This window comes from Sinocyclocheilus grahami, unplaced genomic scaffold (genome assembly GCF_001515645.1).
Source record: "Sinocyclocheilus grahami isolate Dianchi unplaced genomic scaffold, SAMN03320097.WGS_v1.1 scaffold1032.1, whole genome shotgun sequence".
Lineage (NCBI taxonomy): Eukaryota > Metazoa > Chordata > Actinopteri > Cypriniformes > Cyprinidae > Sinocyclocheilus > Sinocyclocheilus grahami.
In genome coordinates, this window is record NW_015506211.1 from 510,439 (window position 1) to 525,846 (window position 15,408).

The 15,408-nt window shown below is 41.4% G+C and overlaps 1 protein-coding gene across 1 annotated transcript in view; it reads left to right on the forward strand.

Annotated features, from left to right (window-relative positions):
- The window catches only part of LOC107565856 (probable helicase with zinc finger domain), a 63,699-nt gene that overhangs the window by 13,570 nt on the left and 34,721 nt on the right, over positions 1 to 15,408 (forward strand). Inside the window, exons 9-16 of the mRNA XM_016251143.1 lie at positions 2,046 to 2,153; positions 2,503 to 2,803; positions 7,151 to 7,373; positions 7,612 to 7,791; positions 8,461 to 8,562; positions 12,078 to 12,256; positions 13,166 to 13,284; positions 15,002 to 15,147. Of these exons, the coding sequence (XP_016106629.1) occupies positions 2,046 to 2,153; positions 2,503 to 2,803; positions 7,151 to 7,373; positions 7,612 to 7,791; positions 8,461 to 8,562; positions 12,078 to 12,256; positions 13,166 to 13,284; positions 15,002 to 15,147 (1,358 nt within the window). The remainder of the gene's footprint in view (positions 1 to 2,045; positions 2,154 to 2,502; positions 2,804 to 7,150; positions 7,374 to 7,611; positions 7,792 to 8,460; positions 8,563 to 12,077; positions 12,257 to 13,165; positions 13,285 to 15,001; positions 15,148 to 15,408) is intronic.

Below are 15,408 nucleotides of genomic sequence, written 5' to 3' on the forward strand. Positions count from 1 at the left end.
GTTTTAGTGTTTATGCAAACAAAAAGTAATTTTATTTGTTGTTTGTTGATTTTAAATCTAAAGCTTGGTGAAAGGATTTATGTGTCAGTACTTTTTGAAGATTTCCAGCACATTTTAACAATACCGTGATGATACTGATAACGGTGATCATTTTGGTCACGATAATCATGATAAGAAAATGTCATACCGTTTCATCTCTAGTAGAAACATAATTATTAGTCAAAAGGTTTATATAAAAACGGCCTTCTGTGTATAAAAGGGTTAATTATTAAATGTAGGGTAGTCGATTTCTGAGAGGCTAGCAATCGCAAGTTGAAAGGATTTATGTGTCAGTACTTTTTGAAGATTTCCAGCACATTTGAACAATACCGCGATGATACTGATAACGGTGATCATTTTGGTCACGATAATCATGATAAGAAAATGTCATACCGTTTCATCTCTAGTAGAAACATAATTATTAGTCAAAAGGTTTATATAAAAACGGCCTTCTGTGTATAAAAGGGTTAATTATTAAATGTAGGGTAGTCGATTTCTGAGAGGCTAGCAATCGCAAGCTAGCTTTGAAAGCATAAGATCCCACCCTCGCTGCAAATCACTCTCCAAAGCCACGCCTCCTCCAAAACACATTACCGTACAAAGCGCTTAACATTACAATAATAACGGTCTGCAATAGCGTAATGGAACAGGTAGGACTGCCTATCGTAGCCCCTGGACCGAGGAATATGATTGGACGAACATTTTATGGTCCTACGCCTTCCACAGACGATATAAATACATATTAATACATTTTAGACCACTTAACTTAGTGATTGCTATCGGGATGTGACTTTCAGCAAGCATAACAAAAAAACTGTTTTGGAGCCAAATCACCGACCCTGCTTTTAAGTCTGTTTGACTAATTGATTATTAAATAAACTTTGTTTTCAGGTAAAGTTTTTTGGTTTATTTTGGTGCATTACTACTCTGAAGTCTACAAGGGCTGTCAAAATGGCTGAAAAACTAAATTGGAATTTTGTACTTAAATATTATCAATATTCAAATTATATTTGAATTTAAAAGGCATAATTTCAGTTAGGGGGGAAAAAAGCTTTTGGCTTCTCTCTGCTGAGGCCACAAGAGGGCGCATCGAGAAAAATATTATGCACGTTTCTTCAAAGCATAATAAAATAACACGACTAACTTTGGGAAAAAAAGTGCATAATGTTTAAAATAATGTTTATAAACCTTATATAATTAAAGTTGCTTAAACAATTAGAAACAAAACAGAATCATGCATGTATGTACAGTATAGTTTAATACAAAGGACCCAAAACCAATCACAAAGAGTACTTTCTTCATTTAAAAACTTGAGATACAGTGGGATGGGGAAAAACCGCCATAAAGTCTTGAGACACGTTTTTAAAAAGTTGAACTTGCATTACTTTTACATGGCTTTCTAAACATGCGGCTCTCTTGTGCGAGATGCGAGTGCAATGGTGATAGACATCCCTCTAGAAAATGCGCAAAATATGTGTTTGGTTTCAATTTTGACGTAAACCGCATCATCTCCGCATTGATGTTCTTTTTTCCCCGCAATATTTTGAATGAACAACGTAGCAGCGCCGCATCTAGTGGCTTCAACTGGACAGGCTAACAAAAGCATTAAAATGCAACGACACGATCGTCATCGCATCTCGTGCGCCACTGATAAGGCTGCCTGATGCACACCTAAAATTCGAATGCAACGTTTTTGCATTCGAATGTGGATTTTTATTTTAAATTCCATGAATATTCGAAATTCGATTTTTTTTTGACAGCCCTAAAGTCTACTATTGATGTATTGCTAGTTATATTACAGGCTGATAGCGAGACCCATATGTAATATACGGTGTGCTTCTTGGCAACTCTTTGGCAACCATTGACAACACTGTAGCATAGTGTATGTTTACAGAAAGAATGTTTTGACATACTGTGGCCCTGTACAGTCAATGCAGTCAGAAGCGGTGAGCTTTTGCGGATGCTGCTGCTCATCTGTTGATTTAATGGTTTGTCGTGTCGTGCAGATGAATGACTGTGTGGATGGAGTTACGGTGGAGCACAGCTCAGATCTCTCAATTACCGTCAACACCAAGAAATCATCACACTCTTGGACGTTCACACTCTTCTGCAAGGTTTGGACAATCTAGCCTCTCTTTTCACAAGCCACAGTGTGTTTGAAGAAAATATCTTTGCGTTAGTGTTCAAATCTGATGATGTATTCAAAGTTAGTCAATGCAAAATCAATTAACTTTGACACTCGTTCGTATTGTGCATGTTATTTTTTAAGCTATTAAAGATTTTATAAAGAATAGCAAATAATGATTTGCTATAGTATTTTTCTTCATTGAATTTCCTATTTCCTGCTTGTGGCATTAACACGGGCCTGTGTTGAATTTAAAGCCTTAGAAATTGTTAGTGATCTTGGAAAAGGATTTGAATCTCTAGGCTAATACAAACAGGAATTTGTTTTGTCACAAACAGCCGGTCCGTACGCTACACCGGATCGCTCTGCTTTACGATGCCAACCGGCCACATTTCTCCATCACGGCGGTCTCGGCCGGGGACGCGTCTACCCAAGTGCCCCAGGGGGTGTGTGAGGGCGGCTGTCAGGAGTGGAGCGTGGCTGGCCTGGTGCAGAACGGCTTGGACCACTGCGTTTACACTGTGGTGGTCTCCTTCAGCACGGAGATCTTCGGAACCTTCCGGCAGACTGTGGTTTTTGATTTTGGCTCTGAGCCCGTGCTCATGCAGCGAGTGATGGTGGACGCCGCCTCCATTGAAGGTAGGACACTGTGGGAAGATGCTTAAGTTACGTGTTAAAAAATTGCAAAAACCTTGTGGTTTCAAGCGAGCAGGACTTTTGATTCTTTTGTGGAAAAGACAAAAGAACATTTTAGAGGGTTCATGCTGTTATTAGTTAAACAACCCACCACAACACCCTGGCAACTTAGAACTGTTTCCTCAGATACTAGCTAGAACATCCTAGCCTAACAACACCCTAGCAACCAACCAGTTTATCCTAGCAACCTCTGTTAACACCTGTCAGCCACCCAGAACACCCTAGCAATGGCCTAGTGAGCCACCAGAACTAGGGTTGGGTATCGTTGTTTTTGTTTTTTTTCGATATCGGTGCCAAATCGATACTTTTAAAACGGTTCCAGTGTCTGAACCGATACTTATTAAAAAAATAAATAAAAATTTCCCCCAAAAATGATGGATTGGCCATTCATACTGGACGGCAGAGGGTGCCCTCCCACAGAAAATCCACACATCCACAAGCATGACCCTCCAGGAAATCCCTTATATGGACAAAGGCATTGCTATTATAGCTGTAAGTTAACGGAGTAAACAGAACATATAAACATTTTGAATGATAAAACAAAGACAATAAACACTCGACTGCGACACTATAGTTTATCGGTGTTATTAAAGCCATCTGGTATTTTCATAATTACGTATATTTATAATTCATTGCTAATCGATGCATTCTTAATCTTTTTAAAGTAGCCTATGGAACATATTTTCTGCCTCATTCTGTGACAAGAAGCCTCATCAGATCCCAAAAGGAAGCATGTGACTGGTGTTGTGGAGTAAAAATTTTATAATGTTCTCTTTTGTTGGACAACAGGTTTAGAAAAGTGAATACTAGGGAGGTTTAGCTTTAGGCATGTTAATTTAAGCGTGTTTAGCTTCGTTAACGGAAGGCTACCTGCTGCCATCAGAGCAAGTGTAATTACTGCATTCACGCGCTCCTCCGATGCTCTCGTTTCCCGAGTTGTACCATATTGGTACCGGGTTTCGGTACCCAACCCTAACCAGAACCCCCTAGCAACTTCTGTAGTTTATTATAAACTAGCCAGAATGCCCTAGCAACAACCTAGCAACCATCCAAAAACCCTAGTAACCACTATCAACTCCTATAAACTAGAATACCCTAGCCTAACAACCAGCCAGAACATGCTAACGACCCCCCTTAGTAATGCCTTGGCAGAAGACTCTAACAACTGCTGTCTTCTCATAGAAACTATCTAGAACAACCTAGCCTATCGATGCCCTAGCAACTTCTGTTAACACCTTAACAACCAGCCAGAAAAACCTAGCAAAATCTTGTTACTCCTATAAACTAGCCAGAACACTCTAGCCTATATCAACACCTTAACAACCAGCCAGAACACCCTAGCAGTGTATAGTAACCAGCCAGAACACCTTAGAAACCAATTAGTGACGCCCTAGCAACCCACCAAAACACCCTAGCAACCACCTGGGGCCTACATGCTTGAAATTCACCTCTCCAGAACTACATTAGACATTTAACCTTCAAGCTGTTAAACCTTTCAAGTAAAGTTTAGTCTATATTTACGGTTTCTCGTCAAGCTTCTCGCCTCTAGTTACTTGCTGGAAAAGACGTTAATTGGTTGATGTCTGTGTTGATGTAAACGTTGAAGAGTTTTAGACTGTTTTCTACTTGTTGTGTACAGTCTCAGTTATCTTGTCATAGAGAGACGTGCCAGAGATATGTAGTGGAATTAGTTTAAGCAGCGTACGCCATTTGCCATTGTAAATTGAATTGCGATGGTAGAAACCCCAGAGACTTTTGTCAAAAGGCAAGACGCTGTCAGCAAGCAGGCTGCCCTACAAAGAGCGGGATTTGGCCTAATTTACCCTCTTTACTCCGTCTAACAGATCCTATTTATCACTGTGCCCTGCAGCATAACACACACACTCTCTCTCTTACTGTATTTAAATAGTGTTGAATCCTTTGTCTCGCAGAATCCCTGTGTGGGCTTGGGTTTTGTGTCGCCATATATGAATAATTTGACACGGTTCCTTAAATGATTGCAAAATTGTCCCAGAACATTTCAAGCCATACGTGGGATGATAATGGATTAATTCTAATGCTGTGCAGGGTTGGGGTGTAACGGAATACATGTAACGGCGTTACTCAGGATACAAAAAACTGATAAAATCATCAGGGCAGCGCTAACAACACGTTTTTGTGCATCAGGTAGTAGGGCTGTGCGATTTGGGGGAAAATATAAAATTGCGATTTTTTTTTATTTATTTTTTTTATTTTTTTTTTTACAAAGATTGCGATTTGATTTGCGATTTTAAATTGGCAAAGTCAAGCTTCAGCTCAATATTGTCAATAATGTGCAGCACAGTATGGGTATCATTACCCTGCTGAAAAAAACAATAGAAACCATCACAGAGCGTGTGCGTCAAGCCTCATCCATACCGCCAGATGCGCTCGTGGAGACTTGCGGTGCGGAGCCGGGTGCGAGTATAAACCAGCATTACGAGACGGGCTGCGTGAGTGCGGCAAGCGTGAACGGCTCGTCCGTGACGCGTGGGGCAGAGAGGAGCGAGTATTAGAAGCATTCACAGACACAAGGCTGTGTGTGCACTCTTCTGAATTGGGAATAGCGAACATGCATCATAAACTTATTTCAAATTAATCTGTTGGGGAGATAAAATGTGCAAGATAACGTTCAGGTACTAACAAAAACATCTAAGAATATATCTTTTATTCTCCAGTGCTGAAAACAGAACCGATAAGGGAGCTCTTGATATGCACTGTGACGCAGCTCTTGCAAATTACCTTTTTTGTTCATTGTCTGTCATTTCAAAGCTTAAGTTGCATACGTTTTTCTTTAGTTTTAATTTGCCTAACTATCGATCTGACCCAGTAGACGCCATAGTCCCACTCTGTCTCTCTCCCGGTTTCCGTTATTTTTTTTTTTATGGTGGGTGTTTACGCAGTTGGCTAGAGCAGTGCTGATTGGGGAGAACGGAGGTGCGTTCACTCTATTGGTTAGTAAGACTGCCACTCAAGGCTGGCAGTCATGCATATGCTCTGGAACAGAGTAATATCGCGTCCATATCGCAGGCTTTGCAATTAGGATATCGCAACGTCTCAAATCGCGATTTCGATGCGATTTCGATTAATCGCACAGCCCTATCAGGTAGTTTATATCTTGCATCATATAAATATAAGTATTTTTGATGATATTGCTTTTACTTGACCATATTTAACATATTGCTTTTACTTGACCATATTTACATATGTGACCGTGAAGGAATCCAAAAGTAATCCGATTACATTACTTTCATATTGCTGTGTTTGGATTACCTTACTGAATACTTTTTTCATTAAAGGGCTCATATGATGCTTTTTTAAAGATCATTATTTTGTGTATTTGGTGTAACAGAATATGTTGACATGCTTTAATGTTCAAAACACATTATTTTTCAAATACTGTACATTATTGTAGGTCCTCTATGCCCCGCCTCTCTCAAACGCTTCGTTTTCTACAAAGCCCCTCCTTCCGACAAGCGCAGTCTGCTCTGATTGGCCAGCTGACCCAGTGCATTGTGATTGGACGAACACCGCAAGCACTCGTCAGAAATGTAACGCCCCTTACCATAATCGCCAGCTTCAGCTTTCAAAATAAGTGTAAGAACAGAGCCCGAAAGGGGAACAGAGTCGCGTGACAGACACAGTGATGAAGCTGGTATGTGTTTGCAGTACACAAGCCACGGTTAAGACAGCTGACTCCACTGTGATGTGTCTCGCTCGCTCGCTCGCTCGCTCTCTCGCTCGCTCTCTCTCTCTCTCGCTCTCGCTCTCTCTCTCTCTCTCTCTCTCTCTCTCTCTTTCTCACACACACACACACACACAGACACACGATGCGCAAAACTCCGCATTTGAACAGTCAGTAGCAAATACTTTTGAAATCACATCATATGACCCCTTTAAGTCATTTGTAACTGTAGCGGAATATATATTTAAAGTAACCCTCCCAAGCCTGATGCTGTGTATCAAATACAGACCAAAAGGTCTTAAAAATCACCATTTTCTTAAAGGGATAGTTCATCTAGAAATGAGAATTATGTCATTTACTCGCCCGCAGGTCATTCGAAGCCTATATGAATTATTTTCTTCTGTGAAAGCGATATCTCCAAAGTGTTAGTCCATAAGACTTTAGTGCTGTATTCAAAGTCTTCTGAAACCATGTTTTTTGCAGTTTTATCATTAAAATTGTTTATTTTACAGTGTCTATTGAAAACCATTCCTTTTAAAAGACATTTTCAATCGTCTGCTAGATGTGTTGTCTGTAGCACATGGCAGGCGCGGCTAGAAAAGAGTGCGCAAATAAATACAGAAAGTCTTGGCAGAGTCTGTTTGAACAGCAGGTGTGTTTGTGTGTGTTTGGATGCAAGGTGGAGCTGCAGTTTCAGCTGAACAGGCTTCCTCTGTGTGAGATGCACTATGCTCTGGATCGCGTCCGCGATAGCAGTATCCTGTTTCCAGATGTCAGCCTCACTCCCACAATCCCCTGGAGTCCCAACAGGTACGAGCACACACAAAGACCCAAACGAGTTTTACACGCAAATACACGCATCTGGAGATCTGCTTGCAGTAGTTCCTTGTCTAACAAAGACTCTCTTGGCTTTATAAGCACCTAAAATGACAGAGGACATGAATAATATCTGCTTGTCCTGCAGCACTGGTTCACTCACAGATGTCTTTGTTTGTGTGAGCGGTGCATTTGTAGCCAGTGTGTAAGTTCTTCTTCCTCGCTGCCACAGGCAGTGGGATGAACAGCTGGATCCCCGTCTAAATGCCAAGCAGAAGGAGGCTATTCTGGCCATCACCACCCCCCTCTCCATCAACCTCCCGCCGGTGCTCATCATCGGACCCTACGGCACAGGCAAGACCTTCACGCTGGCCCAGGCTGTCAAACACATCCTCAAGCAGCCTGAGACACGGTAAGCAGGAAAGCTTGCGTTGCAGGGTCAGCCTTAAAGGAATTTGCCATAGAAAATAATTTCCAGTCATCCCACAATATGTGAAAAACAAACAAGAAACACATTTACAGGAGTGTTCATTTTGCTATCAAATACAGATGGAAAATAACTTTTTTTCCATGACTAAGGCGAGACGAAGAAGAGATGAGGTCATTACACAATAACTGTGACAATATCAAATTGCAATATGGTTGATGGAAAAAGAAGAGACTAAAATATAGTTTAAAAAATAAAAACACTCTATCCAAAACTCTGTCTATATGTGACCCTGGACCACAAAGCCAGTCTTAAGTGTCAATTTTTCAGATGATTATGAAACTAGTGTGAAAGAATTGCTTACTGACCTTGTTTGGACAGTTCTACCTTTAAACCCCATAGACTTCCATTGTTGGTGGAAAACATGTTTGTGTGTGTTTTGAGAAACAAATTGAATTTTCCTGCGGTGAAAACCGCATATGTTGCCAATGGAGCTTAACTTGTATCGATCCCAAAACATTCCTTGCTAATCATGAGGAATAGTCTTGAAGAACAGAGGAATTAAGATAATTTTGTTGTTGTTGTTTTTTTGTCCTGCTTTAAGCAGCTTTGGCTTAAAGAGTGCTAATGACGGTTGTTCTCTCTTTGTTTCAGGGTTCTGATCTGTACACATTCAAACAGTGCAGCAGATCTGTACATTAAAGATTACCTTCATCCATACGTGGAGGCAGGCAATCCTCACGCACGACCGCTCAGGTAACACTCGCTGCATTGTCACTGTCATTGTTTGCTACAATAAAAAAAAAAAAAAAAAGACTAATAATTAAATTAAAAATAATGAAATCAGAATTCTTGCTGTGGCAACTAACTGAAAATAAGTTTACATTGAAGTACTAAAGCTAAAGCTGAAATAAATATAAGCTAGGGTTGTGACGGTGAGGAAATGTTCCCACCGGTTAATCAACGTGTGACAACACCGGTATCACCGTGGGGGCGTTCCCTCTTTTCCTCGCTTTTAAATAGCTTGTAAAAGCGGCGTGTGCGCATTTTACTTTCACTTTCAAATAGCGGCAATTCGGCGTAAAGCAATTGTTAGTTTTTAGTTCGTTTGAATTTTCGCTCTTTTCCTCTGCTTTTAAATAGCTTAAAAGAATTAGCGGCAGTTCTGCGTCAATTGCTTGAATGCAACAACAAAATACAACGTCAAACTCACTTTAGCCTATATATAAAACATAACTTTTATTAACAAAACTAATAAAAATACACCATGCTATAGGGCAGACTATGCCTAATATAAAATAACAAATAACCTCCATAAAGTTTAAATAGGTAGCCTGTACAAAATTGGAAATGAGTAAACATGTATAATATATAACCAAATAAATAAGAAACGTAGCAAACACTGTGGAACCAATTAAATAAGAAATGAATGTTTAAAAAAACTTCCAAAATCATCTTAGATAAACGGCAAAAGTCAACAGTCTTTTCAAAATCCAAAATACTGCCAAACAGGTGCTTTTGCATCTTGTTTCGAAACTAAATCATCTGCGATCGTCTTGTCTGTTCTCTCCTCCCCCCCGTCTCCCCTCGCCTCACTCTTCTCGCCCGTCTCGCCTCGCCTCACTCTTCTCGTCCGTCTCGCCTCGCCTCACTCTTCTCATCTCACCTAGCCTCACTCTTCTCATCTGTCTCGTCTCACCTCACCTCACTCTTCTCGTCTGTCTCGACTCACCTCACTCTTCTCGTCTGTCTCACCTCACTCTTCTCGGCCGTCTCGCCTCGCCTCACCTCACTCTTCTCGGCCGTCTCGCCTCACCTCACTCTTCTCGTCCGTCTCGCCTCACTATTCTCGTCTCTCACCTCACCTCACTCTTCTCGTCCGTCTCGCCTCACCTCACTCTTCTCGTCCGTCTCACCTCACTCTTCTCGTCCGTCTCACCTCACTCTTCTCGTCCGTCTCACCTCACTCTTCTCGTGTCAGTCAGCTCGACTCACTCTTCTTGTCAGTCAGCTCGACTCACTCTCCTCACTGGCGAATCGCCTCACCTCCTCACTCTTCTCGTCCGCCTCGCCTCGCCTCGCCTCGCCTCACTCTTCTCGTCCGTCTTGCCTCACTCTTCTCGTCCGTCTCGCCTCACTCTTCTCGTCCGTCTCGCCTCACCTCACTCTTCTCGTCCGTCTCACCTCACTCTTCTCGTCCGTCTCACCTCACTCTTCTCGTCCGTCTCACCTCACTCTTCTCGTGTCAGTCAGCTCGACTCACTCTTCTTGTCAGTCAGCTCGACTCACTCTCCTCACTGGAGAAATTAAATCTGATCTGTGATGCTACTGTCGTTCGGCACGCTGCATTGAGCAGCCGCATTCAGTTTTTAATTGTAGTGTGTTCTTTTACTGAACTAAATGAAAATTATTTTTATTACTATAAAACAATCAAAACGATGGTGACGTAGTGAGGAAGTGACGTAAAGTGTTGCGGTATCACCGTCAGCACCGTCTATCGCGGCAAGCCTAATATAAGCTAAATAGAAATGTAATAAAACAAAAGTGAATATAAATGAAAAATGCAAATAACAATTACTAAAGCTTATACCAAAATCAAAAGGAAAATGGAAAAAATTTTAATAAAAACTAATTCAGAATAATAATAAATACTGTGATAGTATGTATATAAATAATACTAAAAATAACATTGAAAAATGAATGGTATTTGTTTATTTCTTTTTATTTTAGTAATGGACTGGCACTGAAGTACCAGTGATTTTGACATCCCTAATCTGAAAGTACTAGCTAAAGAATGGGACAGAGTGATCTTTTCTAAATGTTGATTTTACAAGTATACATGGCATCGAAAGATTTGAAAACTGGTCGTTATGGAAGGAAATTTGTTATGCAATTTTGATGGTGTTAGTAATCCACAGTATTTTAAAACTGTGTTTTTCTCATAGTTCAAGGTCACATTGGCACACCACCCACACGAGTCTGTTTCTCTGTTGTCTCTCTTTTAGTATCTCAAAATTTGGCCTGTGCCGACAACATAAGCATGTCTTGATAAGTAACCCTGGTCTTATTGTGCACAGTTCATCAGTTCATGCTCTTCTAATAAAAATGTTTGGTTTCATAACTTGGCAATGAAACTTTTTGATACAACAAAGTACTTTCAGTGGATGGACTGAAATCTCTCTTATGGTTTTGGACTGGTATGAGGGTGACTAAATAACCGAATTTTCATTTTAGGGTGAACCATCCCATTAAAGGGGTCATATTACGTTGCTAAAAAAGAACATTATTTTGTGTATTTGGTGTAATGCAATGTGTTTATGCGGTTTAAGGTTAAAAAAAATCACATTTTCCACATACTGTACATAATTGTTTCTCCTCTATGCTCCTCCTTTCTGAAACGTGTCGATTTTTACAAAACTCATCGGTCTGAAAAGCGAGGTGTGCTGTGATTGGCCAGCTATCCAGTGCGTTGTGATTGGCCGAATACCTCAAGCGTGAGACGGAAATGTTACACCCCTCACCATACTGTGATGCCCTGTCCCGGTTTTAATGTTGAGACAAAAACATTAAAACCCATTATAAACGAGGCATTTGTTGCATCCAGTGGGGAAATAATTACGGATTATAATGACTTATACTGTCTTTTTATGCATTGCGTTCCATCGCGCGGTGTAAACCTAAAACCATGTCTGCATTTGTGATCGGAGAAATGACAAACAACAAGCGCTACTCTACACTGCCCAAAACTCTCGTTTGAATCGTCAGTGACAAATTCTTTAAATATGAAAACGTACTTACAGTCGGTGAGTCAGAACAGCCGGCATTGTAGTCTACTCTACCAGGTTCAGGAAACAGTCCTCCATAAAATGCACTGCACACATCCGAATAACTTAACCACTGATTTTGGAAGACCAAACAAAGTATTTTCGCTTTCGCAACGAAACACAGCGTCTTCACGGCATGGCGGTAGCAACAACAATACTACAGCGAGAATCAAAGTTACACCTTCTTTCTTTACGTGAACATTTGGACGGCGTTATGCAAATCTTCCCACAGGGAAGGGGGTGTGTTTAAACGAGGCGTTTTAGGGGGGCGTGGATGACTCTTAACTTTTATAAAGAATATATCTTTGGGTTTGAGACTTTAGTCTTTGCAACTTTAGGGATCTTATCTATTCAGGAACAGCTTGTAACACTCCAAAGAGAAAGGAAAACTTGAAATCGCATCATTTGACCCCTTTAATGTTAGACTCCTTTTCTGTGTTTGTTCAGGGTTTATTTCAGGAACCGCTGGGTGAAGACTGTGCACCCGGTGGTGCAGCAGTACTGCCTGATCTCCGGAGCGTACTTCACCTTCCAGATGCCCACGCGACAGGATGTAGAGCGCCACCGTGTGGCCGTGGTCACTCTCAGCACGTCCCAGTACCTCTGCCAGCTTGACCTGGAGCCAGGTGAGCAAACACACGCACACGTTCCTCGCTTTCATTCCTCATACTCTCGGAATGCTAAAGACATCGCTTGAAGCAAGTTTTCAAATCTGCACTCATCTGATTAAAATAGAAAGACATAACAGATCTTAGCTCAGCTGGACGCAGCCGCATTAAACACCACCTGCAGGAGCGATGCAGCGGGGTCCACAACGGTTTATTAGGAGAGGCTAATTTCCTCCTATGTGTCTGCGCACAGGATCATCTGTTGCTAAGAGTCCCGGCTTGCCTGTCTAACACACAGCATCATTAACACCCAACGCTGTCGTCTTTTCATTTTTCGTTTGTCTTCGCACTTTTCCTATCAGTTCAATTAAAGCCATTACTGCTGATTTCTGGCATCGTGTTAATGTGTTTTGACAAACATTTTGGGTTTGTATATCTTGTAGTCCAAATAATAGGCCTATTGATATATGTGACTCTGAACCACAAAACATAAGGGTCAATTTTTCGAAATTGAGATTTATACATCATCTGAAAGCTAAATAAATAAATAAATGGTAGTGTATTAAATGCAGAGTAATGGAATCAAAATCAAATTAACACAAAATTGTAAAAAAAAAACTTTTATCACAATATTGCTTTTCTTGGTGGATATATTGGCATTTCAGTAATTTCAATGTATTGAAGCAAAGTTTGACACCGTGTTCTGCATTGGATGGCACATCTGTGAGGTATGTGTCAATCACACACCTGCACTAAAACTAAACACCTGTTCCCGTGAGATGCTGCGTGCAGAACCTCCCCAATGGCATCTGATGCTAGATCCTTTTGTGTTAATGGCTGTTATCTATTATTGATGTCTTCTCCTGTGAAGCTCCATGTAATGAATATTTCATTCCTGTGTGTGTGTGTGTGTGTGTGTTTCTGAAGGGATATTCACACACATCCTGTTGGATGAGGCAGCCCAAGCTATGGAGTGCGAGACCATCATGCCACTAGCGTTGGCCAATAAGAGCACCCGAGTCGTCCTGGCAGGAGACCATATGCAGGTACCTGAGTGATGCCATCAGCACTGAGAATGGCAGCATTGCAAGGCGTCGTCCTTGTCTTAAAACCAGAGAATTATGTTCGTTAAAGTCAACACGAAGTCAAAATTGATCCTATTTGCTTCAGTAATTTCAAACAACTTTCTGTTCGATAAAACTGTTTTCATAGGGCCTTCATTTTCATTTTTGTAAATCTGATGGTCTCATTAAGTTATGCAAGTTTCATGATTTTAGTTAATTTGACTCTAGGGGGTAATCTATTAGACTGGCTGTCAAATGCGGCTTTATCGAGCTCAACGGCTCTGGCCCGAGCAAATATATACAAAACGCTATTGGCTGTTTTAAAAAAGGGGATGGGGCTTTTGACAGCCACAGTCTAATATATTACCGTCGCGTCTCTGGACCACAGCCAAAGTCCGGATCAGACTGTGCGCGCGGCCGTGGTTCGCGTGGAACAACGTGAAACCAGACCTCATTTGCCCCAATCGAAAGCATATTTGCACTGTCTGAATCCTTCCCTATCACCTGCATTGTACAGTACGTGCCATTCACTGTACTGGAAATACTACACTGTGAACAAAGCGACCGATCTCAGCCGCAGCTTCACCGTCTATTTATAGTGCGGGGGCGGGCGCTTCGGCTTCTAGAGAGCATTTGATTGGTCAGAAGACTTGATGAGAAGATGAAGTACGAGGTGAGCTGTTTTGGCGGAAGTGACGAACTGCAAGCTTTGAATGCTTATATCATATGTAAATATGTCCGATCATAAAACATAATCCTCCTGGGAGCAGTCAATCCATGATTTAAATGTAAAACGAGACTGTTTTCCTCAGGGACAGACAAGGCGCACTGCAGGCAAAAATTGAGGCTTATAGCCACACACACACACACAGACGGTACAGTCGATGCCAACAGTAACACATTTGCTGTAAATCCCTGTTTGGACGCCCAATCGTGTGTTTTGAGATTGAAATCTGACAAAACAGAACAAAAACGGCAGCCAAAGCACACTCTAAAGAATGTGTAAAATAGGGACAAACCCAGCAATTGGGTTGTATTTAACCCAGCAGACTTGATGAGAAGATGAAGTACGAGGTGAGCTGTTTTGGCGGAAGTGACGAACTGCAAGCTTTGAATGCTTATATCTTCTAAATCTGAATTTTGTCACTGTTTTGGAGCACACTGCTTTATAGATAACCTTAAGACTAACAGATTGATACTAACATCCAAAAAACTTTAATTTTGATTTCATGTAGACTTTAAGAATGGGAGAAAGTGCAATGTGCAATATGGCAGAATAGTCCCGCCTTCTGAATAAAAGAGCCAATCACTAATGGGTAAAGTCATCGCATCACTGCAGCTGCCGTTAGAAGCTCCGGTTGCTATAGAAACTGGCTGGTCTCGCCTGAGAAATAAGCTTTTTAGATGCTATTTGAGCAAAAGAAACCGGATTTATGAGACCGTTGTTGTCAGATTTCATTGGGGATTTGAAATGTAATCGTAAGCTTGGCGAACAGCTTTAGAGAATTTGGCGTTTCCCCATTCAAAGAGATGGGAGCTGCTCTTGAGTGACCGAAATAGCTAAACAGCCAATACATCTAGGTTCAAGAAATAGTTCATCCAAAAGTAAAACTCAAGACTGACTCGAGCTCGGTTAACCCAAAGGCCATTGTCTAATGTAACGCATTTAAGAGTGACTCTGAGCTTTCCTGTCTTCCAGCTCAGTCCGTTCGTGTACAGCGAGTTTGCGCGGGAGAGGAATCTGCACGTGTCTCTGCTGGACCGGCTGTACGAGCATTACTCGTCCGAGTACCCCTGCAGGATCCTGCTGTGCGAAAACTACCGCTCCCATGAGGCAATCATCAAGTAGGTGTGAACTTTTTCACACCACTCTTCCTGAGGAGAGACAGACATGCAAACACACAAAGCATTAGGGGGCCGTGCTGCTGCAGACATGATTACGCACACGTCTGCCAACAGATTCTCCCTCGCAGTCTCTCACGTTTACGTCTTTGTCTCTCTCTTCCTTTCTGCTTCTCTCTCCAGTTTTGCTTCAAGCTTTTTCCGTTTAACTTTTGGGTTGGTTTTTATGTGGATATACTATATGTATGACACAAATCAGAAGTT